The sequence below is a fragment of the Aythya ferina genome, assembly GCF_964211825.1.
Source record: "Aythya ferina genome assembly, chromosome: 14".
In the NCBI taxonomy this organism is placed as follows: Eukaryota; Metazoa; Chordata; class Aves; order Anseriformes; family Anatidae; genus Aythya; species Aythya ferina.
The window spans coordinates 2,059,297-2,087,165 of NC_140312.1; the positions used below are offsets into that span (position 1 = coordinate 2,059,297).

Here is a 27,869-nt window from a genome sequence, read left to right on the forward strand (position 1 = left end):
CTGGAGAGCAGCCCATCTCCTGCAGGACGATGCCCTCCGCGTGGCTGCTCCCTGCTCCTCCTGGCTGTGGAGGAGTTTTGCTGTCCTGCGTGGTTGCCTCTGGGTCGGCCTGGCACTCGCCTTGAAGTGCAGCGGGGTTGGCAGAGGAGGCTGGCTGAGGGCTCCCCGGTGCAGAGCTGTCCCTGGAGCAAGAAACTGGAGCTGTAGGGCCTGGGCTGGGCATCGTGATGGGCTTTACATGGGTGTTGGAGGATGCCTGGGTCACAAGCAGCAGGGCTGTCCCGGTGGTGTCCCTGTGGCTGGCTCCTGGGAGTGCCCCACGCTAGCACCGGTGGCTTTACCCAGCTGTAGGTAGTGCTGCACCTCGTACACACGCCGGGATCTCGTTCCACAAGCGCTAGGTCCTCACACTGCCTTGTACTGTTACCCTCTGCCCGCATTTTGCAGTTGTTCCCCTGTAACCGAGACGGGGTTTTGGTGAAATCCGAGGGGGGAATGGGACTGAGTCAGCACTCAGCCCCAGCCATGTGCTTTGCTTTAAGTACGTGAGGAGCCTCATTGCTCCCAACGCAGCCGCTCATGTGCTTAGCATTAGGCATGTGTTTTAAATAAGTTGCTGATCCAGGGCCTAATGCTGTTTTTTTTTTTTTTTTTTTTTTTTTGAGAAAGATCTACCCAAGTGAGGGTGAGACTGCAAACACATCGAAAATGTTGCTGAAGGGTTAACGTCACGTTCTGTGGGAGAAAAGCTTTTGGCATTTAGTGCATTTTGGTGGCACGCTGAATTTAAAGGTAGCCTTTGCTGGAGAAATGATCATCTTTGATGATTTTGTGTGACTCTGGTAGTGACCTGGTAACATAACAAGCTGAAGTCCAGCGTGCAAACCCAGGCTTTAGGCTACAAGCAGCATTTGGGGATTATCCGTACATCAAGCTTCGGCTGGACCGAGTTCATATAAATAATTGTCCTCCAGCTTTTCCTATTACAAATACACAGAGTTTGGGAAATCGGTTTACCATGTGCAGAAAATTTCTGTGATATTTTTAAGAGCCTGTTGCTGTGGCAACGGGACCCCATAACAGAAAAGCTCTTTGGTAATAAGGAATGGTGTTACAGCCAGGAAGGAAGGCACAGCAGCAGGGCTAGTATTCCTTTAAAAAAAAAAATAAATAAATCAACAACAAAAAGGCAGGCATTGTGTCCCGAAGCTTGGACCTGGATCACCAGACAAGGGCGCACCCTGCTTGCAGGGCTTGCTCAGCTCCAAGCCTGCAGGGACGGCGTTCAGCCTGGTCTCAGCTCTCCTGGGGGGGGAAAAATGGGGGCTCTGCAAGCAGCCGCCTCCAGCGTCGCTCAGGGTGTTTTCTTTTTCATGCGGAAGGGTTGAAGTGATCCGATGGTTTGGCTTATGGGCAAGGAAACATGAGTTTTGCTTTTCAGAACTGGATGTCCCCTTTGTGCTTTGCTAATACAGAAACTGGCAGAACAGGCATTACTTTTCCTTTGACGTTAGGGCTTGCAGCCCTGTTTCCTTGTGTCTCATGACTGAGTGAATCAACACCTAATTAAACAGTCACATGAGGGACAGAGTAAAATGCTGCTCATGCACTGATCGTCGTGAATCCGTGGAGAATAAACTACTTACATCTGTCTGCCTTCTTCTCTGAGGAACCCTGAACAGCTGCAGCTTTTTTCTTTCATTTTTTTCTTGTTTTTAAAGAAAAAAAAGCTCACATAAACCTTAGAGAAAGCAGCGCTGTCTGTGCAGATAAATGAGAGCAGGCTATGGGGAAAGAGAACACTTCTGGAAACACTGGGCAAAATTTGTGGGAAATGCGAATGATTCGAGTTTGGGCAGGGGGTGGCTGAGCTGAAGTCTTGAAATTGAGGTCCTTGCACGTTTGATGCTGTATCTGAAAATGCAACTGCTGGGTGAGGGAGCACAGTAAGCTGTCCCGAGTGGTCGGGGAGATCTCTGGATGTTCTCAACATCTGTTGCAGCAAGTTACAAAGGGTCCTTAAGAGTCCCTTTCCACATCTGAGCAGCAAATACTTATCTGGAGATTTATTGGGCTCTCAGTTCTCACTCAGTCACAAGTGCAGCCGCCTTAATCAATTACATGGAGGTGGACTACCGCCAAGGAGCGCTCCAAGCTGCCTGTTCAGCCTCTATTACTTTCACCACCGAGGCGATGCTTTCCCATAAAAGCTCCCACGAGTGCAGCAGGGTGCCCTAAGCACCATGAGCAGGGTGCCCCCACCACCCCGACACCGTGGTGGGCTCCTGGGCATTGTATGGGGCTGGCTGGGCCGTGCCACCCACACCCTGGTCCTCAGCGGAGTTATTGCCATCGTGCCCTGGCAGCGGTGGCTGCTTGGGTGTTTGCGGGGTGCAGTGTTCCCAGCTGAAGCTATCCACCAGGGGTCATCCTGGCCTGCGAGGCCGGGGGGCTCGGGGCTGTGCTGGGGCCAGCAGGGGCCGGGAGCTGCTCTGGGGTGCACAGGCACAGCAGCACCCAGCCCCGCTCGACCTCCTGTGCACAGCTGCCCAGCTTCTGGTTTGAAAAGCATCAAGAAAATAAAATAAAAAGCAGCCATTTGAAGGCTCAAAAGCTAGAACGCAGAAGGTGCTCATTTCTTGAGACATCTGCCTGATTTTAGAAATGGCCATCTGAACATGTTAAATTACTCGGTGTTGGAGCAGAAATCGCGTGGTGTGTTGGGCGTAGCTGGAGCACATCTGATTTGTGTGTGCACCTTAGAGCTTTGTGCGGTGCCTCATTCTGAAATAACGCAGTGAGAACCTCGAGTTTTCGGTTGTGTAAAAAGAAACAAAATCTGCCGTGGTCCTTACAGTTGATAGGAAGAAAAATACAAGCCTTAAAGACTTGAAGCTGAAGACAAATTCAGAGAATTCAATGTTTGTGTATTAAAGATGAGAATCTTAGGATTGTTCACCAAGTACTCCTGTTGCATCAGGTGTCTCATGTGGCATAGAGATGGGTTTTTTGTGTGAAGCGCGCCTCGTTGTCTACTGGAAACTCCCACGTGTCAGGCAAGGCTAGGTGCTGCGTGTCCCCCCGTGCCGTGTGTCATCTGTGTTTTGAAGAGGGGGTGGAAAACAAAAGTTAGTTCTATATCTGGATTTAAAGATTGAAAAACCTATTTTGACATCTCCAGAATCCCACAGCACAGCTAGGGGAGGAAGGGGGACTTCCCCCAGAGCCCTCCTCTGCTAGCATGGGCAATGCTGGGAGCTTTCAGCAAATTATTTATTTCCAGCAACTACTTGTGTGCATCAGGAGAAATGTGCACTGCCTCTATTTTCTCCCCAGCTTTTCATTAGACACGCACAATGCTGAGCTATTTATTTTTAATAGCTGCAGTGAAAGATTATTCTGCTCTGCACACCCGAGGGTGCACAATACCAGAACTGTTTGGCGGGGGGAAAATGCCCTCTTGTCTTGCAGTACCAGTTGGTATTATGGAGGTTTGTTTGGTGGCTTATTTATAGGAGATCGCAATTGGAAATGTGATACAAAACAAACACCAATGTTCCAGTAGCTTAACCGTGCACCAGGTTTTTACTCTGCTGGTTATTTTTATTTTAAGCAGCTTTTATCAGGACTTGAACAATTATAACAGTAAAGGGACGGTCGAGCTGCTGAGGTCTCAGTATCCACATTCTTACAAGAAATAAATGTTCCCTATCACACCCTCCAGGAATGCTCCGAGACAGATCTGTATTTATGCTGATGCTCCTTTCAGCCTCCTGTAAAGACAGTTTATCCCAGTCATGAGACCTGATGCTAGTGAGAATCCTGCGGGTAGAGAGTTTATAAGCTTTGCTCCGGTGTTAAGCGCGTGCTTGTTTGCTTGTTTCTAAATTGCTTATCAGAAGCACCTCGTTTCCTTAAAATCTGATTTGCTTTAAAGGAAATTGTGCCTAGATTTTGAAAAACCTATGGACTACGTGCAGTGCTCTTTCGTGTCGTATTGGCTCTTACTGACCTTTGCCTGGGCTTGTGTTTGTGTGTGCCTGTCTGTGGTATGTGCAGGTATGTGCTCCCTGTATACAGAGGGCTTCTGCTTTATTTTTTATTTTATTTTTTTAATGCTGTCCACTCTTCTTCTCCAGCACTGAGGAATTCAGTGGAATTTTATTTTTTCTTGCAGGGATACAAAAATGCACAGAAAGCACATTTTTTTAAAGCCTAGCTCAGTGGTAATTCTACTAAGGCAAATATTTGTAGAGAAATGGTATCCAAGTATTTCTAGTCAGATTTCAAATAAACTCCTAATTGGTTTTCTCTCTTTTTGTCTGGTGTGGCTTCCAGCTCCTATCTTCATGCATTACTAAGCAATAAACATTTCTTGGCTTAGTTACTGGTTCTTTGTTGTGTGCTTTTACAACATGTGTGAGGGAAGCCTTCTTTCAGGAGAAAGACTAAGAAAACTTGTTAAGGCAGCAGAGAACAAAAATGAATCATTTCATTACTTTTTTAGCCTGTGGTCGGAGCAAACTGTTGCCTGCTGACTTTAAAAACAGTTGATTTATACCCAAAAGTTGCATATGAGCCTTTGCTGTACTTTTAAATTAAGTTTTCAGAAGTGCCTGTGGATAAAATGAAGAAAGTAACATTTTTTTTTTCTTTTCCTGTGCTGTTTTGAGGATTTGGGCTTATGTTTAATAAGGAGCCACCATCTCAGATCCTAGCCTAGGACCTGAGTGCAGGCTTGGACTCAGCTTTGAAATACCCCACGTTCCTCCAGGTGTGCCCAGAAAATCTCCCTGTCCTCAGAGACTTAGCATCAGGTATTTCTGAGCAGGTCTCTCCCCTGGTCCAGCTCTGACCAGGAGGTTCACTCTGCCTGGGTGCTCACCTGGAGGAGCACGTGGTGCGCATCTGGTCTTAAAAAGGGCTGCCTATTTTTTGGGTCTGGGGGTGGAGCAGCTCCAAGCAGCACCAGTCCTTCCCCCAGCGATAAATGTTTGGTTGTGTGGCTGAGGCTGAAGCCCGCAGCCCATCGGCTTTGCGGCTGGGTTTGAGCAGGAATTCCTTCCAACAATTTTTCTTGGTCAGTTGTTGGATGGAGGCTGGGTCTGCTTTCAAAGCACTTGTCTTCAGTGCGCATCGGGTTACCCTGAGGTAAAATGGAAACTTTAGATGTTACTCCTGTAAATAAATGTTTACATAATACATCACACTGAACTTCTCACTATTGCATCTCTAAGAAAAAGGTCACTTTTGACATCAGTAACCTTTAGAGAGCAGTGCGCTTGCCACACAGGTAAAGGAGGTTTCTGTGTACGGCACATTCCTTTCGCTGCACCACGAAGGTAGCAGACAGAGGTCAAACGTTGCTGCTTCCAGGTCCCAAGGGGTGGCATTTTAAGCTTTAAAGGCAAGGCTTGGCTTTAAGGCATGGGTCCTGCAGTCACGCACATGCTTAGCCCTACTCATGTGAGTAATCCCATTGAATTCCCTGGCACTGCTCGCACACGAAAAGCCAAGCCTGTGGTGTCCGTCCTTGTGGGATCAAGGCCTCAACGACGAGAAATTTCCCCTGAAACACCTGTGCTCGCAGCAGATCATAGTTCTGGCTTTGAAACCAAGTCTCTGTGTCATAGTTTCACTGCTTTTGCATCAAAACCCTTGCAAAGCACCAAAGACGAAGACATTTTTTCCACAGAAAAGGCCATGGCAAAACTCCTGTGGTGCAGGTAGGTTAGGGACCTCTCACAGGCTGAGTCCAGGGGATGTGCAGGAGAGGAGCTCAGTGCCTGGGGGACAGCACCTGGGTGCCAGCATTGCTGGATTTTGGGGCAGAGCTCAGCTGTTGTGTGCCCATAGCCCCGTGCTTTGTGTTGTGGACAGGAGAGCCGTGGGTCTCCCCCTCCTTCTGTGGCTGCAGTGCTGGCGAAGCCAGTGGTGGGCTGTCAGATGAAAGAAGGGAAGCAGGAGCTGTGGGGCTGTTCCCCTGCCTGTATCCATTTGCTGCCTGATGTCCCAAGAGGACACAGAGCGTGAGGCGGGCGGTTAGCCCCACAGACACCCAAGCTGGGCAAGACCGCTGTGAGGCACATCACGTCTCCCACACCGCGAGCAGGAAGCCCTCCAGCTGGCGGCAGGCCCGGGGTGGGGGAGAGAGCCCCATGTACACCCTCAGAGGGCCGGGAGCCCCCGATGGGCGCCATCTCCCCGCTCCCTCAGCTCTCCGATCCCCCCCCTTTGGCCCCCTGAGGGGCCGGGCGGGGCGGGCCGGGGCGGGGCGGCTGCCGGGAGGCTGCCTCAGGGCCGTCGGCCCCGCGGCTCCGGGAGCCCGGCCGGGGCTGGCGGCCGCTGCTGGCCGGGCTCGGCACGGCTCAGATCGGCTGGGATCCGCTGGGATCGGCACGGATCGGCTCGGCACGGCACTGCCCCGAGCGGCGGGGAGCCAGGGGGTCCAGCGATGCTTCCCAGGTACGGGCGCCGCGCGGCTCCTGCAGCCCTTCAGAGGGGTTCGTGAGGGAGCCCAGCGAGGCTGCGGCTGCCTCAGGGGTTTGAGGGTCCTGCCACAGCTCCGTGCCCACCGCCCCCAGGGGGGTATCGGCAAAGGGATCGCCCTCGGTGGGTTCTTGCCTTGTAATTTTGCAAAAGGGAGCGCGATGGATAATGTGAAAGCCGGTGTGTAGCACTAGGGCATTTAACCGAAAAGAGGTGTTTCTCGTTTGTCTTCTGGTGAAATTAATTTACAGAAATTTTTACTGAATTTTGTAAGAGCAGGAGCCTGTGCGTGTGCATACACGCGTATATTTGCACCCACATATGTGCCTAAATCATCTAGACACCGAACAGGTGCTTTTTGAGTGACACGCATGGAATAGTCCCCAAAATACTTTATCAAGTTACTAAAATTGACTGCCAGTCCCGAAGCCGTGCAGGTTGCAAAGTTCCTGAACGTGTTACACGCCTTTAACAAAACCTCCAGCCTACTTATTTTTGATATCACGCTGCAGGTTATGATTAATGTGTTGACTAGACTGCACCTAACCTGTATGAATTACGCCTTTTTGCTTGTGGAACGGCAGCTGGCTCGTGTATTAGACTTTAATAAATTAGGCATCTCAATGAGAGCCGAGTGACTTAGTAGAGGGGGAGAAAAAATAAAAACAAACTAAAGTCAGCTTCATATACAGCTACAGGACTGGACAGAGCCAGGGACCGTGGAAGGCAGTTGACGTTTAGGTCCAAGTTTCTTACACCGTGTGTGAAATATCTGAGTGACTGTGCCTAGTGTACAAAGGGTGCTTAGCACAAGCAGCAAAAGTTTCCTGGATCTCAAGCAGTGCAGCTATTCAAGGTGAGGATTGCTAAGCTGGTAACTGAATGAGGCAGATTTATAGATGTTAGCATAGAGCTGACCTCTGCAGCGTGGCGATGCCTGTGGGCACCTCATCCGTCCTTCAAGAAATGGCAAGGAGGTGGCTTGGATTCTTTTTTTAAATTTTCATAGCAACATTATTTCCTCGTGCTAAACCTTAAAAACATCCTCACTGAACCAGGCACTCGTGGTGAGCGGTTGTCCCTGAGGCGATCCGCTCTCGGTCAGCTCTTCCAGGCTACCCAGAGACAGATCCTTTGCCTTTTGCGAAACCCCAGCTAAGGTCAGAGTGATAGAGGGCAGCGTCACCCGAAGTGCTCGGTAAGCTCCTTCGCAATCAGTTGTCACAGGCTCCCGCGGTGGCCTTGGTCAAGTCACAAACACCAGCTTTCCCTGCAGAATCAGCAGGCATTCACCACAACACCCTGGAGTGACCTCAGCTCTTATAAAGACAATTATCTCGCAAAATTTTTTTTCTAAGTATACGCCCGCGGTTTCTCTAGCGTAGGGATCTCCTTCCTCCTCCCAGCCTTACGGCCATGTCATGTCACTAGCAGTTACATGGAATCTCTCACTGAAAATGCCAACTCTGCAAATTAGTGATGCAGTCTGGATCGTCCTTATCATGTGAATCCTGATAATGTTTTTTTGCATTTCAGGTGTTCCTATGAAAAATTAAATAACTTGCCCATGCCTCTTTAAAAAAAATGCTCAGTTAATGAATGGTCTTCCAAAGCTGGAAGCATCGTTAACTTGCCATACATTGCTGTTTTCTCTGTTTTCAATTTAGTTGTGCTCTTTCAGAAAGATTTACACTGTTGTCTTTGTTTAATGGTGGTCAAATAATAAGGGAATTATTGAACTGCATAAGAAGGTATTAAATTGTATAGAATACCCTCCCTGCGTGTCCTGTAGACTCAACTTTCACTGTGTCTTCTCAAAGAAAAAATTCCAGTAGCAGATATTAGAAATGTGTGGAGGAATTTGGGCAGAAGAAGGGAATCCCTTGCAGAAGGCATCTCGGAGGTGAGGGTTGTATGGTACAGTGGTTGGGCTAGACAAGGACTGTTTGCCTTGTGCTTCCATTCACCCTTCCCTTTAACAAAGCAGCTGCAGGATCCTATATACTACTGGGACATATATGTGCGAGTGATTGTGCTTCTGTGTGAGTGTAAACATCTGGGGAACTCGTGGATAATCGGCATCTGAAGTGTCCCAGTGCAACAACTTGGAGCAGGCTCGTGTTTCAAGCTCTTCAACACAAGGATGCTTATGTGGAAGTTGCCTGAGTCTAAGCACCACCGTAACAGCAGAGGTGAAGAACATCATGTGCAGGTGTTCCAGATAAGCTCTCGGGATCCCTGGACCTCTCTTCGGCTGCTCATCAGAGAGGAGTGAAGGAAAGCATTTCCTTCCACACAGTTTTACTATTGCTGGTTTGCTGAGCCCAGCCCACGAGGGGGGCGCGGACGAGGTAGACCTGCAGTCTGCTCTGCCATGGCTGTCCCTGTCAGCCTTTTAAAAAGGTGCTAACATGAAAAACATGCAGAACAGATAAGCTAGCATAAACTATAAATATCATCTGCGTAGATGCATTTAAAAATAGTTTGAAGTGATTCATCACCAGGCAATTTTTATAACTATGGGTACCATGATGTAGGAAAACAATAGTTAGATAGTTGCAACTTACTTTTCCAATGATTAGTCAGGGTCTTGTTTTGAGCAATTTTACTTTTTAGAAAACTCTTCCACAATTCCTGTCTGATTAATATTTTGATCAGTTTGCTTCAGTTGTTCTTCGTTTAGCATTCTACAGTATTTGTTAATTGTTTAAAAAGTAATCAGTCACTACCTAAGTTGCGTTAATGTGAAATAGTTTGAAAAGTTAAGTCTTGAGCAGAAGGAAAAATAGTATTAAACTACACCCTTATTTTAATGAAAAAGCGCTGTTCGTGTTGTAGTGGAAGCAAGGAGGAAGGAATGTATTTGTTTTCCATTACAGGCGAAAACCTCGTGTTTTAATTGGTGGCGTGGTAACGAGGGATTTCTGTGTCTGCTTTTTCAACTATTAAAACTTGCCCGGAGTGTAGTAGTATCAGTTTAAAGCCATTCAGTTTCCTCTTGCTGACAAATGGCCATGGCAGTAATAAATTGCAGGAATTGGATGCATGAGAAAATCCATCCTTGGGGAGAACTGGGAGTTGGCTTGCCAGGCGACTCGTGGAGATGTCGCAGAGCACGTAAAGGATCTGCTCGTGTAAACTGCAGATACTCCTGGAGGTTAGGTGCAAAAAGACAGAACAAAGTGGGGCAAAAGAGAGAGAAGAGCTGACCAATAGTAGGGTGTAAGTGTGAACATGCATTAAAATAGCATTCACCAGGCCTTGTTTTCATTATCATTAGTTCCCCGAACACCAGGCAATGCTTTGCCCTGGCACAGTACCCAGAGAGGTGCCGGGGTCTCCTCCTCGGGGTCTCCAGCAGCCAAATTATTGTCTGTTTGGTAGAGATCACCACAAGACCAGTATCCTGCTCAGAAACCATTTATTGCTGTTTCTGCCCTCACAGTGCTAACCGTGGCAAAGGCACTGGTGAAAAGGGTGCAATTTATTTTTTTGGATGTAATTAGTTCCAAGGAAAGACCGTGCAACAGCAGACAGGTGATGCAGGAGAAGCTCCTCGTTAGGACAGCTGTTAGAGCCAGAACAGCACAGGAGGTGGAGGCTCACCTCTCCTTAGCGTTACTGGAGCACTTGACTCTCCATCTCCTAGATTTCTGCAAGAATCTCGAGAAAACACCAGCTAAATGTCAAAGTTAGTTTCCATTTATAAGCAGAACTAATTATGTTCAGAAGATGTAGGTCAGTTTTCATCCGGCTGAAGAGCGGCGCTGGAGTTTTGCCCTGTTCTATTTGTTTTGAGAACGTGCCCTGCGTATTGCACGCAGGAATCTGTGCGTTTCTGGGGATAATCTATCCAGATAGCCAGCTTAACGCTGCTTTCAAGCTGCCAACAGCCAAAGCAAAGCCTCTCCGTGTTCCGTTTCCTCCCCAAATGTGGGAGGTGGTCGGGGCGAGTCGGAGGTGCCAGGCTGCCCGTGTTTACTGTCTGTCTGAATGAACTTTCCCCCAGCTCTCTCAAAGTTTCTGCTGCTTTGGGAAGCGGCCCGCTATTGCCAGGGAATGTTTTTGCAAGGCTGCGACGTGCTTGAGGACCGCGTTATGTAACAGAGATAGCGGTGATTTGGAATTATCACAAATTATGATTTGAAATATCTGCTAAATGCTTGTCTAGAGAAAGTGGAAATGTCATGTGAAGAAGCTGAGAAGTAAACAAGCTCTTGTTACCTTGATCAAATATGTTTCCGAATACAGCAAGGGTTTTATATTTAGCTTTCTCTCCTCTTAGTGTGTAATCTGCTCTTGGAGCTTTTTATAAGTAGACTTTCCTAAGATCTGGAACAGCTACTGCCCTTCTTTGCCAGTAATTTCAAAGTCAAATATCAGAAGTACGAGGTAATGGAAGGCAGGCCTTTGTCCCAGCGTGAAGGAAACTCAAACGTGCTGCAAGGGTGGAGCAAGTGGCAGTACCTTTTTGGCAAGCAGCTTGCTGTTACTGTCACATCCCGCTTCTTTATGGGACCCCCAGTGGCTTACCTCGAGCGGTGAGTTTCCAGCCCTCTGGTAATTTCAGAATAGGAGGAGATGGCTCCCCGGAAAGCCAGGATAGCCGGCAGCCTCATGCGCCTCCATCTCAGGCTCTCTGAGGAGCCCTCCCAAACTCTGCTGGTTTTCTTACGTTTTCTGAATTGCAAGATGGGGCTCGTTAGCAGGGGCCCCTGCTAATGTGAACTCTGCTCTGAGCATGCCATCGTGCTTGGGTTTTGGTACGGTTTGCTCGGATTGTGGCAGTCAGCTCTTCGCGTGGCCGTGTCCCTCTGCGGACACTGCTTTCGGTGCCCTAGCAGAGAGGGTGCAGGGCTCTTTGCCCCCAAAGCTAAACCAAGTTATTTCAGTTTCAAGTTGCTCAAGCATTTTTCTTGTAATAAGTTGCTTTGGACGTTTGTTGCACACTATCTCCTCTGCAGCTTCTGTTTTTTCTCTTCGGTTGCTAAATGGTGGGGCTGAGAGGATTGGGAAATGGATTTCCTCTCTCGAGGCTGAGTAACTGTATGTAGTGGTGCTTAGTTTGACCTAGCTGGGACTACTCTAGTTGTAAGGCCTGTGAATTTATCTTGGGCAGTCTTAAAAACTTCTGATGGGCATCCGTGGCTTTGGCAATCAAACTGATTCTCTGCTGTGACCTGTTGTAGAAGTTGTTGGCTACAATCATCAACAGCTTACTGGTGACTTGAGGCACGGGCACACAGAACACGACTTTGCTTGGTGAATTAGAAGGACAGAGGAGAGTAAAATTGACCATGGTCTTGGAGTCTGGCATGCCAAGATTACTTTACTCTGTATTCTCATTAACAGGAGCCTTTTTGCTCAAAGTCTTTTGCTCCTTCTCGTAAACTTGGAGCCGCTATCCTCCGTTAGCGGCTGGAAATTTCCAGGTTCTCATTTCTCACTTCTTGGTGTTTCGTGCTAATGCTGCTTGCCTAAAAGCCAGGGATAAGCAAGATAGAATTTCACTTGATCTAGGAAATGGCTCGTAAGTAGCTGAAAGGTGATTCCGCCTGGCTTCGTGGACAGAGCAGGCGTCTTGTTGCCTGTCTGCCAAGCGCTGAGCAGGTAGCAGCGAAAATGAATTCCCAGGCCCAAGGGTAATAACCCTTGCTGGGCTGGTTGGCAATATTTGATGATTATTTTTTTTTTTTTTACTATTATTGTTTTTGTTGTTTGTTTGTAAACACACCCTGTGGTGTCACAACGCGTGTCCTTTTCCATTCTGCTTAGAATAGAAAGCCATTTGTTCTGGGCCTTGGGAATTGAAGATGATGCAGAGCTCCTCCGAGGTCAGCGGCACGAGGGAAGGCAGAAACTTGGGAGAGCCCTGCTGCATTTTACCACCTGCGGAGCAATTTGGGAATAGGTGTGTTAGAAGAGGGCTGCCATGGGCGTTCTGCTGACCCGGGCAGGAACACGGCCTTGAATCACGGTGGCTTAAGTGGAGATTATTTCTGGCTCTGAATATAGCAAGGACCTGAGTGTAGTCAGGTCCAAGCTATGCGTGGTTGTCTGCTCATGCATCGTGACAGATATATCCTGGTCTCAATGTCGTTCATAACGCTGCAGTTAGCTCTGTACGTGTGTGTTACTGCAGTTCTCCTATGGCTTTGATTTCAGGAACCTGGAACTTGAGGAAAACGTTAAGTACCACAAGACAGAGCACAAGAGCTGTAACACCGCACACATCCTTGTGCAATGGCTGTAGCAGACTGGTGCCCTTCATGCCACTGTAATTTGGCTACTTGCAAGTGTAGGAAAAAAAAAATCAAAAAGACACAATTCTGGCTACAGGATCAAAGCGTTTGATGAAATGACATTGCACTTGCTGGATTTTATGCTTTAATAAAGTTGGATATAGAAATAATGTAGAAAGAGCAGTGTATTACAGAGTTGTAGTAATTTGATCTCTTTGGTGTCCTGTTTTTTAATTAAAGCTGGCCTTTGCCGGAGTTTGACCCAAGTCAGATCCGACTGATTGTGTATCAGGACTGCGAGAGAAGAGGACGGAATGTCTTGTTTGACTCCAGCGCTAAAAGGAAAATCGAGGACGTTTCGGTGTCGGTGAGTATTGCGATTTACGTGGCTGTATTCTGTATTTTTTAATATAAGACTGATAAAGTACAAACGTTCTGGATTAGCCATATTAATGTAAATGCTAGGAGGCAGAGGCAGGGCATAATCTGACGTTTATTGACAAGCTTTTATGACATGGACGCTTCCCGCTGCGGGACCTGTGTTCTGAGTCAGAAAGTGCTCCCAGTCCCATGTCCTCTCATGTCCTGTTTGGTTGGCTTTTGCCAACTGTTGTTCCCATGCTTTGCTGACGGCTCTCACACAAAGTTACTTGAAAACTTCTTTTTTTTTTTTTTTTTGGCATGGTTTGCATGGTAATCTATTAATTGAAACTGTAATGGATGCAGTCAGAGGAGGATACTTCCTTCTAAGGGCTCTGGCCAGAAGATTAATTTCTAGCCACAGTGCTATTGTAAGTGGTTGTGTGAGGTTGGACAACTTATTTCACTGCTTTGAACTTCCCTTTCACCATCTCTGCAAACATTTGCAAAGCATTTTAAGTTCTGCAAGCAGAAAGCACTGCGTGAAATGGCATTTATGATCACAGCTGCTTTTAACCCTAAGACCTCCTGGGTTCTGTGAGCAGGAGAACACGAAATAATACATTACCTGCAAGCCCTGGTTTTCGTGTTGGGTATTGGATTGCAGCCAGAAGAAGGCTCTTCATCTGCTTTGTAAACTCCCCCAGCGCATTGCTGGATGCTGCCAGCCTGGTGCTTCCCATCGTGATTCTGAGCTCTTCTTCCACATCTCCTAACCTCGGGGAGCCGATTTGTGTGTCATCAGGCACCAGCTTCCAGGCTTGCACCGTGCCTGTGCTAGCACAGTTATATTATGAATTGAGGGCCTGATTTCCTAGTTCTTTTTGAGAATGTGTGACGTAAGGCAAGTTGAACAAATGTTCAAGAAGATCCTTAAAGAGGTTCATTGTGATTAATTGCTGGCTTTGCTTATTACCATTTCTTCATTAATAGGAAAGGCATTGTGCAGCATGAACCCGCTTGCTATATTTCAATTGATTTCTTGAGAGCCCAAAGCCTCTTTAAGATAGATCTGTACTTGCACAGTTAGCTTGCAAACTTCATTGTTTCGGGTTATTTCACAGCCAGTTGTCTGTGGCAGCTCAGTAGCAACAGAACAAACAGCAGATAATGAGGCTAATACGGTTCCGTATTATCTCCTCTTTATTTTCTTCATTAAGGGGAAGGCGGGGGGGGGGGGGGAATAAATTATGATCACATTCCCTTTGATACGAGTATGTGAGGCTGGTGGAGAAAGACTGTTCCCAGAGTATTTGAAGTGCCCCTAATTGTGTCTGGTAAGTCGGTACATTTTCATTCTTCTTTGTGCTACTAAGAGACTTGGAAAGAGAGTATATCGAAAACCTTTTCTTGCTACGGTATCTGCCTTCTGCAGCACTCAGATAATGTAATGTCAGGCAATTCTTCCCTCATAAAACAAAACTTAGCATTAGTAGAAACATTAAGCAGGTGAAAATGTGCACAAGTCCTGGGCTCAGCTCGCTGCAAGCCGAGCACAGCCTTGCACAGCTAGCAGTACACACTGGCCATTTTCAAGGAATCACATTGTTTATTTTCCTCGTTCTTTATCATGATTTTCATTAGCAAAGACACACCCTGCCTGTACAAAGCCAGATCTTGGCTCTAAGCACATTCCAAGGCACTCTTGCCCTTTTGCAGCGAGACGTGTGTGTGGGCCGGGCGCTCTCCCTTGTGAAAGGCTATCTGTTAGTGGCCCACAAAGGGCAGCGCTTTCTGCATCTTCTCCCCCCGCCCCCCATTTCCTACCATGATTTATACCTCTGGATTTACAGACACACCGAGGGGCAGGTTGTGAGAGTGCCCAGCGGTGGCCAGGCTGTTCTGCTTAAAGTCTGAGCAGTTTGTGTAGCTCAGAGAGCCGAGCACGTGCCAGTCTGCTCTGTGCTGGCAGCTGTGCTCTTCAGTTCCTGTCCTGTGTTTTTTCTGAGATGTGTAACAAGTGTCTGATTGAAAGCAATTATAATTTGGGTTGTATGCCTGCAGCAACATCTGATACATTTTTCTCTATTTTATATTTTACATATCTAAACTCGGTGTATGTCAGGAGGTGCGTGCAGAGCACCAAGGCTCAGTCGCTTGAATTCCATAAGGGAAAGTTATAAAACTCAAGGAGCATTAGGGCAAACTTGTCCAGAGGCAGATGTTTAAAGAAATAAAACTAGCCTTCAACTTTTTGGTGAGTAAAAACCACAGAGTTTGTGCTCACGCCAAGCTAGGCTTTAATTAATAAAGCATTACCGAGTCTATATTTTCTGTGAGGGACATGTGATTATAACACAAATAAGGATTTTGTGTTTTCGTTGGACATTAAATCAGCCTCTTCTTGTCTTCAATAAAGCTAAATATTAGGTAAACAAGAATTTGGAGAGAGCTTATTGTGCAGAGGCAGACAGAAGGCAGCCGAGAGGTTGCTGGTATTGCTGTTACAATATTTTAATTGTGCTAAAAGGTGGTAAATTTGCTGGAGATTTAATTCTAGAGTCTCTGTAGCAATGGTAAAATACATCTTTTTTTCCCAGGACTTCAGGACTGAGGAGAGAATGACTGGTAAATAACCCTGCTTCCCAGTGGGCTCGTTAAGCACACTTCTAATTTCGGGGACGCTGATACGGCAGGTGCCCGTGCCCTGCCACACGCTGCAGAGACGCCGTGTTTTCCCCGGGTCCCGATAGAGTTAAGCTTCACGAGCAAAGCTGCGAAGCCGCCGGGTGACTCGGCACCGGGAATGTTGGCCCCGGGCTGTGCCAGGCATTTCCACCCAGACGGAGCCGCGCTCGGCAGCTGTGGGCACTTGGCTTGTGGAGGGAGGCAGATTCCCCTCTGCGAGCCCCACACCTTTTTTGGTCCGAAGCACGAGAGGTTCTTCCCCCACTTTTCGGGGGATGGCCAATGATGAGCCGGGCTCTGCAAGCAGATACCTGGTTGCAGCGCCTGGACAGCTGCCTCTTTCCCCGCAAACACCCGAAAATTAGCTAACTCTCCTCTTTTAGCTTTGTCAGGGGATCCCGTAAGAGCTCGCCTGCCTTTTTCAGCCCTGTGACACCAGATCATGAGCAGATGTCTCAGCACAGGCGTTTGCATGTTGGGTGTACGAGGGCAGCATGTGACAGGAGAAGTGGGCACCGCTGCCGCCCTTGCTCACCGCCGTGGTCCCCACCCAGACAGCCGCGTCCCCGGGGCTGCCTCTCTGGATGGGGATGCAGCTCTGCTGCACTCTGGTGGGTTTCTTCCAAATCCTCTGCTAGGGAACAAAGTCTGAGGCTGTTCCTCGTGCTGATAGGCGTCTGGTTCCTAGTGAGGCTGGATTCCTTGATTCGCAGGTGACAGTATTGCAGCCTGTGACAGATCTCTGCTGGTAGACTCACTTCTGTCTGTTCTTTTTCCTGTGACTTCCCCCCGCCTGCCTCCTGCTCACACGTACCACCTCACCCATCTCACCTCCCTGCTCGTTTCGCCGTGTCCATGCAAGGTCCAGCCCAGAGCTCCCTGCCCACTTTTCAGCCCACAGGTCCTCTGAGGGCTGAATTGCAGGCCAGGCGTGACAGGCAGCTCCTTCGGGGTGCAGGCACCAGCTGGGCCAGCTTTCAGCCCTCACCCTGCGTTTCCTGGCCCTTGCCTGAGTGCTTGGCTTCTCAACCACGAAGCCAACCACTGCTCATGTGAACCCTTGCAAAGACTGTGAGCGTACTTCACTGCACTGCTGCTGTGTGCACAGGTTATGTCACAGAAATGGTGCAAGGACCCGCTGAAACAGAAAGGGCTGCCAGTCTGTACTGGGTTGGGCCGGGATGTTAACTGGGATCTTAAGACAGGATAAGGATGCCCCAGGAGTGGTCCACAAGGTGTGGAGTAAATAAAGAAGCTGAGAGAGGAGTTTGCCTTGGTGTTTTCCTTAAACTGAATGAGTTTGAGGACAAGTTTGGTTTCTAGCTGTCTGGTTTAACTGCTTGTTTTCTTTTTGTGTTGTCCACAACAAGGCGATGTGTACTGCCAGGGATTTGACTGAAGAGAGGTGCTGGTTGACATGTAAGGAGCTAGAAGATTTCCTACGTCTAAAGATCAGCCTAGAGGAAAGTGTGGAAGAAAGGGTTCAGAGGGACCATGAGAATGGGGAAGAGGAGGGAGAAAAGAAAGCAAGAGGCAAGCTGTGCACTGTGCTGAGCTCACATCCAGAGCTGGAGTGGTTTGGCTGGGAAGGGGGAAAGACAATGAATCGGAAAAGGGCCGTGGCTTGTTTCCAGGATGCAGAGACAGAAGACGATTTTCAGAAGCTGTTTGTTTGGAAGAAGTGAAAGCGAGAGAGAGGGCCAGGGGTGCACGCTTTGAGATCTGGAGGTACAGCCTTAAAAAAAAAAAAAAAAAAAAGAGTGGGTTTGGATTTGGAGAGCAAAAAGTTCATTTTGCCATGTAACCTAGTTGTCTTTATCTTTGGGATAACATAACCGAAAGGTCAGATGATATTTGATCTCCTACTGCGGCAATTTCTTTCACTCCAAATGTCACATTTATCCCAAAGCAGAAAAATGGCATGCTGATTTAAACAAGCGGGGATTAGCCACGTGTTCTAATACACTCCAGCACTGGATAAATGGTGAGCAGTAAATTGCTTTGAGGGATTAGTAATCGGATAGCGAGCCCTTTGCTTTTAGGTGAGTTGTGTGAAATCAAGACTCTGGGCTCTATCTCGCTCCCAGTGGACAGGTTTCCAGCGAGCCAGGGCCAGCAGACAAAGCCCCCAGCTGTGAGAGCAGGAGCCCTGCCTTCCGAGCTCTGCCTGTTCTCTACAGAAACAGCACGCCAGTGGGGGAGCAGCAGCTTGTCCTTTTACTTCTTTCACTCGCCGATGACAAATAGAGGAACTTGGCAACTCTGGAAACAGTGAGAAAGCAGCCCCTGATAGAAAGATACCTGGATTTTTACAGCAGGACTCAAAGGGAAAGAGTGAGTGCCTGTTCAGGCTACTCTCTTGTCCTTGACAGAAACACACATTTAACTACACATTTAGACCAAAAAATAAAGCAAAGGAGTTAACTTATCAATTTTGGAGGAATTTTTCAGCTTTGTGAAGTTCCCTTTGCTGAATAATGTGCTCTGGAAATGGGGTACAGAGTTCCTGAAGAATGGTGGCTTTATCTGAATAGATGGATTTCTCTGTCGCCACTGCCACAGTGGTATTTGAGCACCGGCTGCTGCAGAGAGGTAGAGGAATATAAAACATACGATGACATTTCTCTTTCCTTCTGTCACTCACAGCCCCTAACACACACACACATGCAGACTGGGTTTAGTTCAGTGCACCAGGCTCCTTTTCACTGTCTTGTTATCCCCGAACCAGAACTTGCTCAGTGGAAATTCCTCTGCCTCCTCCTCCTGTGCACAGCACCGTGCATGTTCTTTCCACTCACTGGGGAATTTATAGACACGGTGGCAAAGAGTTAAAGGTCTTTGCTGATAGAGGTGCAGAAAAGAGATTCCAGAAGCAGAACCGTGGCAGAGACCTATTTTGTACCCTGCCTTACTATGAAGGCAATTTGCTGTACGTTACCTTCAGTACTACCTGGTAGGTCTCCAAGACTCGCAGCAAATTATGACCTCTAATATAAGAACTGTGCCTGCCGGGAAGTCTTTGGAGCTGTGGGTATCTGCAGAGGGTTGGCAGAGAAGGAACAAAGAACACGGCCGCAGCGGGGAAGGCAGCGTGGCAGCCGGGAGCGGCAGCTGCCCGCAGCATCCTTCCAGCAGATGTGCTGCTCTCCAGCAAAATGTGCATTTCGGAGCACTCCAGGAGCACCGTGCCTAGAGAGCTGCAACTGTATATTTGGAAAGAAAATGCAGAGTTTTGAAATTTGTCCTTATGCAGTTCTTAAATAATTTGGTTACCGTTTTAGTTTTGGAAACCTGGCTTGAATATGTTTCAGCTGTTATACTGAATGCAAGTAACCCCACTCCTTTGGGGCGTACTAGCTCGAGAGTGGTTGCACCTAACGTTGCGTTGACCTTTGGAGTCAGTGACTGTGGAGGAGAGGGGCATTGCAGGTACTTGATCTCACTGTCCAGCAGGTAACTCTTGAGCACGTGGTAAGTTTTTAACAGCACAACAACCAAAGTTTGCCAGTGGTTTGTGTTTTAGGAGGGATCTACTGTTTGTGAGGTTCCAAAAAGTTGGGTATCTGAAAGATCCTGACCTTTACAGACGCCTCACAGGAGTCTTGGTTCATTAAATGCCACTGCAGATACCAAGTGACTATTTTCCTGGTTCCTATTCAGATTAGGCAACTCTTACCTCAAGATACCAGACCCAGCAGTGGGTCTGGGGAAAGCTGCTGTGCAGAAAAATGCAGTGGAAAGGAAAAGAAATTAGTTAAATGTCAGTAATTTGCAAACTAAGCCTGTTCTTTAGGCGCACAGGACATTTGTCACTTGTAGAAATGCACTTACTGGCTTTGCAGTCTCAAGGAAGCTCGCTCACAATAGGAGCTTTTTAGAGGGAACTTTCAACATCTGATGGAAAATGCAAGCTGAAATGTGGTTTGCCTGCAAAAGCTTCTGTAACCCTGTGGATCTTATGTGGTTTTATCACATGATGCTTGCCTAGCCTAGGACATTGTTGTTTGTGTCAGAGATAAAATGCAATTCTAGTTCACGAGTTCCTACTGCAGTCATATGATGATCATTCACATGTTCCAGCCATTGTGCACTGTGCTCGAGCCACAGATACTTGCCATGAGCAAATCCACGTATTGCAGGAATCCAACGTCCTCGCAGCGTGTCGTAATGAGAGGGTCCTACTGTGGAGGGTGCACAAGGCAGTAAAACACAGAACTTGGTGGCTGGTGAATGCTTCCTTCCCCTCTGCCACCGATCTGCTGACCTGCCTGCACATTTCTCCTCCGGGCTCTCTGTGGCAGCAGCTCTATAACTGCAGCAGCAGCTCAGTGGGGAGCTCGATAATCCCTGACATTTCTGCTGCTTTGCTTAAATCTTCCCATAGTTAGGGCCAAGGAAAAGCCACCTGGTGTCTAAGGTGTTCCACACAGCAGGGGAAAAGACAAACGGACAAACCAACAACCTGCACAGCGCGGGATGGACACGTGGGGTCCCCATCCTGTCCCTGACCAAAATCTGCCAGCCCTCCCCAGCACTCAGGGCAGCCTTCTTGTCCACGTGTGGCTGACTGTGCAGCGGAGACATGAAGTTACCACCCTTACGAGCTGGGTATTTCACACTTTCCCTATTCCGCCCTTTTTTTCTCTAGCTATTAAAAATTGAGACATGCTTATGATCTTGCCTGAAGTGGGAGCTCGTGATGAAAACCCGTGAGCCCGGAGATGAAGCTGTGCCCCGTAATGGCACGTCGGTGCTTCCATCTCTCCTTTGAACCTTGCTTGCGGTGTTCTTTGCTTCCAGCTTGCTCTCCCTGGTTGGGAGATTGTATCGGAAATGTTAATTGAGAAAGTCTCAGGGCAGCGTTACTATGTAGTTTTAAGCCGTGTAGACTATTTCTGTCTCTCCGTGCTGCGCACTAGCAAATGTAAATAATGTCAACCTTGCGTGGGTGTTTCCAAGTTTAATGAGTATACGAGAAGTCCTTTGAGATCTCTAGGTGCAGAGGGCTGCCTGATACCGGTGTAAATGGCATGGACGTGGGCTGATCCTGCTCGGGCTGCTGGGATTCACAGGTGAAGTCACAAAGGTTTTTGAATCTCAAACAAAATATTGGTGGAGCATCTCCAGTGCCAGTATTGATGGTAATGTGTGTGTAGGGTCGCACTCCTACACCCAGGTGATCCCACATTTCAGTTCCAGCTCCATCCGAGCCCTTCTAGCTCCCTTTTTTGCTGTGCTTTCTGTCTGAATCACGCATCAGAAATCACCCTTGGACCATTTCTCCCTCCTTTTGTGGAACTCCTCTGGCTTCTCTGTAACACCAGCTGTGGTTTTCAGCTGTCGTGTTCAGCCTCACGGTGCGCTCATACTGAAAACAGAAGGAAAGGAACGCGTCTCCTCCGTGCCACTGCTCTGAAAGACACGGGGACGTGGACACAGCTAGGAAGAGATCCGTAAAGTAATGCCTTCTCTTCCCACTTAGCCCAGTCACATGAATCTCTCCCAAATTCTGTGTTGCCCTGGCTCGACCGTTCCCAGTCTGGGTGTTTTTCTGTACATCAGGAGCTGTGTTGTGGCGTGGTCTGGCTGTGCATGTCACACCACTGCCACCTCTGCCCCAGTGGGCACAGGCAGTGGGGTGACAACAGGTGGAGCCTATTGTTGCTGTCCTCTGAGCACTTTGATGCCCTCCTTTCCCGTAATCCTGGGCCTAAAAAAGAGATGGGTAAAGCTTCAGAGAGGGATGTCTGCTTGGGAAAATGGGGTTGGAGTGATGGGCTGGCTCCTGGCTAACTGGAAGTAAACCAGCTCAGCTTTCTTTCCTACAGCCAGGCTACAAGAGATGCTAATAAATACTGATAACTATTTTCTTGGTGCATAACCCATTCAGCTGTTAAATGTCTTTAAATGTTTTACCCAGACAGGTAAGTGCAATAAACATCACACTAATCAGTGATTTTGTGGCTGGGGGTCTCAGTGTGGCACATACGTTGTGTGTTTCAGAAACTCTGCAGCGATGCTCAGGTGCGAGTTTTTGGGAAATGTTGCCAACTGAAGCCCGGAGGAGACAGCTCTTCTTCCTTGGATAGTTCAATCAATTCATCCTCCTCGTTCTCTGATGCAAAAGAACAATGCCCAAAATATCAGGTGAGTTCTCTTCCTTTTTTTTTTTTATATAACAATGCCAAATACGTACAACAGGTGAGGTACCGAATGTTTTAAAACACTTGGAATTAAATGCTGGCTGGGGAGAGCAATTTCTAGTCAAAATCAGACTTGATTCTGGCTGATCCTTATTTAATTCTATAGCCTTGGGTTTGAACAAGTTTAAAACCAACCAGCTGGGACTCTCAGATGGTTCTTCAATAGCAGAAGGTTCTTCAGGACGTTTGTTCTTTCCTGTGACCTGGGTGATAACGCTTAGTCAGTGCGAGCAGACTTGGCGCAAATATCCCATCTGGGTACCAGTGGGGTAGTGTATTTTACTTGATAGCTAAATGCCAGGGAAGCAACACAGAAATATGCGGTGTGAAAGGATAGTCTGGGTAACAGCTTTATAACGAGGGTTTCAGCACACTTGAGTTACATTTTACATAAGAGATTTTGGCTCTGGGAGTAGCTAGAGTCATCTGACACGGATATATTTCTGTCATCTCCCCTTCCATGGATCACAAGTGTTTTATATTAAGCCATCCTGAAATAGAACTAAGCCCTTCCACTCTTTGTAATGAAGTAATTGTGTGTTTGAGGGAGGCTGCTATCTCCACGACGTATTCTGAAGTACAGTACTACTGATGTCTTCATCTACTGTAGATAGAAACGAAGAAGCTTTCGGTGCTGACTTTCCCACTGTCCTGCTAGCTCTCGCTGTGTTTGGTGAGCTGCAGATTCTTCTTGTTTTCTCTTTCACATCACATGCTTCTCTACAGTTTCAAAAGGTGGCTGAAGGTCTGTTTTCCATTCCTCCCTTCCTGGAAGGGCATTTAGCCATGGTGATGGAAGGAAGAACTTTCTTCCAGCACGGGGTGACCCCCTTTGTGCATTGTGTGACCAAGAAAAGTGACGTCCCCCCACTAGCCAGAAATCTCTCCTGCTGGGCAGCCTCTCTACAAACAACGTCCAACATTATTAAAGGAAATTAATTTTAGTGGTTAGCACGGCAGCGTATTTTAAAGTTGTGGAAAGTTTTCCCTTTTAAGTCCTCACTTCCTCATGCATATCTCCCAGTCAAAATCTCACCGAAGTGAACTGATGCATGGCCGTGTGTCTGGCTCGGAAAGTGTGCGAGAATCTTCCAGCTTAAATTGGTCTTCCGCAGAGTATTTGCTGTAAATTATTTACTGCAAGGCCAGTATTCCTTCCAGGCCTCCTCAGCAAGTGAGCAGAGATCCATAAATACAGGAGTTTTTTACTGCATGATAAAATCTGTATCGTAATTTATCATGGATATGAAAGGGCCCTAGTAAGTTTGTCCAGGCGTCCGTCAGCCTGGTATTTCCTGTCTTCTAACTGCTCTGTTTTGTACCTTCAGAAGCTACTTAATGGGTTTGCAGTATTTATAAGTTCTTCTGTTGCTTTTTTAAATGGTATAAAATGGAAATCCACGTAATACGATGTTAATAGGACGGTTACGTAGTTCTTTGTTTCCTCGTTTCAGTACACTTTGACAAGAGATGGGCAATTCTAATTGTTCTTTGGAAGGTGAAATCCAAGGTTTTGGACGTTATTACCCTAGCGTTACCTCTTCTGTACCTACTTGTTGATGTTTTCAAGACTGAAAGTCTTCCAGAACTGTTGATCACAACATTTGAGATTATCTCCATATTGCCTTTTTGATTTATATACGTACTTAGCTATTAATAGGACAATATGTACAGCATATGGAATAGTAAATGCTTGAGGTGTTATATTAAGAAAAGTAATTTCCAAATAATGCAAATGTTACTAGCTCCAATATGGTAATGTGCAGTAACAAACACTTACTGGTGGTTTATGATCTTTTTTAATGTGAGCTTGTAAATATGACCTAGGGAATTGGTTCGTGTCCAAGCTGTCAATGCTGGAGGTTCTGCCCTTTTTACCAGATGCTCCTTGGCTATTTTTCATTTGAGTTTTTAATATTTAACCTCTTTCCTCAGCTGATTGCACTCTACTTTGGTCTCAAGTGACCTTTATTTTGCAGATTTAAAGGCAAGGAGTTGAGCTGCAGCAGTGTTTCCATATTGAGTGCATTAAAGATGTGCGTCTTCTGTTATGCATAGCTTAATAGTTGCCATGAAGTGTAGATGAAAAGAGACTGAAAGAGACCATGGGTGCATCTTACCACGCTCTTTGCCTTCAGCATTGCTTGTCTCTGTCTCTCAGAGGGAAGGGAAACCCCTATAATTAAATTTGAAAGCAGCTGATTTTCACTTGCTTTTTTTAATTTGGTTTCTTGACAAGGAAAATCAATATTTTACTTTCAAGCATTTATTTCCTCAGCTGTAGAAATAGATTTTCACACTAGCAGAAAGCAGAAACCAAAACTGACCATCAAGGGCTCGACATTTATTCAGAACAAGGCCTTCAATTGGAGATCTGCGACAGATGTAAAAAATAGCAATCAGAATATTTGGCTGTAATAATTGGTAGTTTCCTCGCGTCGAGGTTTCGTGATGCTGACAGAGCCATCGTTTCCCAGAGCCATTAAATTTCATTCTTGCACTTCCCTGGAGCTTCTGGGTCCTGCTGACTGATTCAAGTCTAGTTTTTCCAGTCCTACCTACAGTGCACCCAGACAGTTAGGCAGGGAGGTATCTTGGAAAGTAAGGGTGGAAATTTCTGTGTGACTCAGCTGACGACCAGATTTTGCCTTGTCATATGAACACGAGCAAACCTTGCAATTACATCCTCATTATTATAACTCTGATTGCTCCTTTTAGTTCTCCCCTATCTTTCTTGCAGTGATAGCAGACTTCAGAGGTTAATAGGATGTCTGTTAAAGGACTGTCATCTTAATTGAGAGTGCTTGAGAAGAGCTGGAAATTAGGGAGCGTTACAAGTGTGCTGCCTTTTGGTCGATCAGCATTTCCTTCTTCTTGCCCTTGTTCTGCGGGCTAGCATTGAGTGGTCGTCTCCGTATCACTCCTTATTCCTGGTAGGAATCCGTGGTGTGGACACCCTGTCCTTGATTGTGCTATGAGCTCACTGCCTGACGCTGGGCAAACATCGAGATATATTCCAAGCCTATTTAGGAATCCGAGTGGGGATCCTGCGCGTTCAGGGCTTTGATAAGGGGTACGGGGATACGTCACCTAGCATTTTCCAAGAACAAGGTTATTTCCATGGCTGGTTTTAGGAACGTTTTTTGGAAGGATTGCTCTGAGGCAGTGATCTGAGTTATCACTCACCTCAGAGGAGGTGTATTGCTCTCTTGCATAGTACCAAAGTATCTCATGTATGAGCTGCTTGAGCTCTGTGAGTGCAGGACCACAGCATTTCAAATTAATCAGGGCAAGGCACAAATGGAGAGCCAGTGCTAGCATGCTGCTAGCCTAGAGAAGAAACAGCCCTGCATAAAGGGACGGTAATCTCAGGCATTGACAGCATACAAATTAGATGACTGTCATCTGAGCAGTCGTCTGCAGTTGATTGCCCTGAGTAACCTTGTAATTTTAGGGTTTTGTTTGCAGCGTTTGATCTAGCCTGTGATCCTGAGCAGTGGCGTTCCTCCTTTGTAGTTGGGCAGCGTGCCTTACAGCAGGCTCTGGCCAGCCAGCTAGCAGGAAATGCTCATCTCCAGCACGGCATGCAGCTCGGAGAGCTGCAGCTCTTCCCTGGTGCCTTCGCAGGAGAAAGCACCAGGAAACAAGAGAGAAAGATGTATCAAGCACAAAACACCATCCGTGGCTAAGTTACAAATCAATATTTGTTGAGAAACCACAGGTCCAGCATGGCTCCAGTGGGCAATCTGCGTAAGATCATCAGTGAACTTGTGCTGCCTCTTGTCCGCCAGTTACGAGGTTTGGGCTTACTGCTTCTGTTTCATCCAAGTGTGTAATCACACCCTTTACACTTCTTGGTCCCCTGGCTCAGTGCAGCCTGAATCTGCCCCCCTGCCCTGGATGGGTTAGGTGTGTTGGATGATTTTAGTGGTTTGCTGCACAGCCCATTTGAAGATCACTTTCTGTTCTAGCGTTATCTTTACTGAACTGTTCAACTTAGTGTGTTTGACAGTGTTATAGAGAGAGAGATTTTGCATGTTCATCTTTTACATGAGGTCTATTTTCCTTCTGTTTATGTTGCCTTAAATGGAAATGTGCTTCTAAAATGCCTAAAAACAAGTGGATTTTTTTTCAGGGTTCTCGGTGCTCTTCAGATGCTAACATGCTTGGAGAGATGATGTTTGGCTCTGTGGCCATGAGCTATAAGGGCTCCACATTGAAAATTCACCAGATCCGGTAAGTTGCATTTTTTTACTGCTGGTCATTTCAGCAGATTTAATCCTCAGTGCCAATTTAGAATAAACTGAATGCTGCAAGTGTAGATGAAAAGGAATTTCTGGTTTGCTTTAAAGCTATTCTGATGTCACTTCGTACACAAAAGGTTGTTAAGTTGTGTTTAGGTCTATAAAATCTGGAAGGTTGTGAAATGGAGATGAAAAGCCTGTCGTGGCACTGCTTCTGACTGACATCTTCCGTTTTGACCTCTAGCTCACCTCCTCAGCTCATGCTCAGCAAAGTTTTCACAGCTCGCACTGGAAGCAGCATCTATGGAAGTCTGAATACGTGAGTCTGTTAGAAATCCTATCTATTGCTTATGACCAGATGAATGTAAAAAACATGGAAGACCTCTTTTTGGAAAAATAGCCATCTGTTATATCCTGCCACGGGTCTCCTCACCTTTCCCTTGTGGTTGTCTTCACCTCAGTTTGCTTTAAGCGAATGAATGAGCCATTCCTTTGGAGCTTGGTATTGTGAGGTACAGAGGAGACGGGATGAGAACAGAACGGGATGAGAACAGAACAGTGGAGTTGGGGAATTCAGTCCAAGATGAAGAAAAAGATGTTACAAAAACATCAGGCTTTGGACTGTTTGATATTTTGCTTTCTGTGTGTTAATTGACCCACCCCAGAATGTGGCTTGTTCTAGTGTAAGTCTGCATTCTTACCTTGTCTGTTCCATTTGAGCTATGATGAAGTGATGCTGTATTAAACTGAAACACAAATCACAGGTTTTGCTGTATGTTTTATTTTCTGGATTTTTTAGGTTGCAGGACAGTCTTGAGTTCATTAATCAAGACAGCAATACGTTAAAGCCTGACCACAGTACGATTATGAATGGACTTCTCGGGAATATAGGTAATTATAAAATGATTTTATTTCCTATTATCATTGAGTAATCACAGGTTCTAGAATATGAAAGTCTTCTAAGTAGAATCAAATAAAAAAACAGGGAAGATAAGAACTTTACAGAAAGTTAATGTTGATGAGATTAGGAGGAGAATAAATTAGTTCAAGGAATTGACAGAGGATTAATATATGCAGCTATGCACGTGTATGTGAAAATACATAGAGAAATATGTTGGAAAATAACAATCTGTAGAACTTCTAAGCAGCACATCTCAGATGAGGCAGGACTGATTCTTCCTGGCTTAGTTCCCCAATTTTGTTTTTGTTAATAATTTCCATTCCCTTCTGTACTCTGGCCACCTTAGCACATGTGGTTGCATATTCCGTACAAAGTTAACCTTGCACAGTTGCACTTTAGTTTTTGATCAGATTAGATGGATGGTGGTGTTTTGGTTTTTTTTGGTCTGATCTTTGAAGTTAAGCAGTCTTGAAAAATGATTTGGAGTCTTTGATTCTCAGCTGTTGTGGAATTGCTGTAGGTGGAAGCTTCACAAGCTTTAGGTAACAGAGTGAAAGATGTTGGCTTTTCCCCATGCAGGCAGTAGAGCTGAGAGTAAAGATTCTGTACTTCAGTGCTCAGGTGGAAGCACGTCTTCCCTTTCCCTTGGCTTAGATGGTCTGCTTTCCAAACAAAGTGTCTTTTGTAGTAGGTGGAATAAAGGACTTCTTTTTACACATTACAGAATATTGCTGTCTGTAAA

At 46.6% G+C, this 27,869-nt stretch overlaps 1 protein-coding gene across 4 annotated transcripts in view; it reads left to right on the forward strand.

The window, feature by feature from the left end:
* FNIP1 (folliculin interacting protein 1) overlaps positions 1-27,869 on the forward strand; it is a 64,552-nt gene that overhangs the window by 15,013 nt on the left and 21,670 nt on the right. For 2 of the 4 annotated variants that reach the window (XM_084535851.1, XM_084535852.1), the window contains exons 2-6: positions 12,972-13,098; positions 21,783-21,926; positions 26,118-26,218; positions 26,471-26,545; positions 27,026-27,117. In XM_084535851.1, coding sequence (XP_084391977.1) covers positions 12,972-13,098; positions 21,783-21,926; positions 26,118-26,218; positions 26,471-26,545; positions 27,026-27,117 — 539 coding nt within the window. Of the gene's footprint in view, positions 1-6,319; positions 6,466-10,891; positions 11,031-12,971; positions 13,099-21,782; positions 21,927-26,117; positions 26,219-26,470; positions 26,546-27,025; positions 27,118-27,869 lie in introns of those variants that run through there. The other 2 variants (XM_084535854.1, XM_084535853.1) reach the window with 2 other exon arrangements.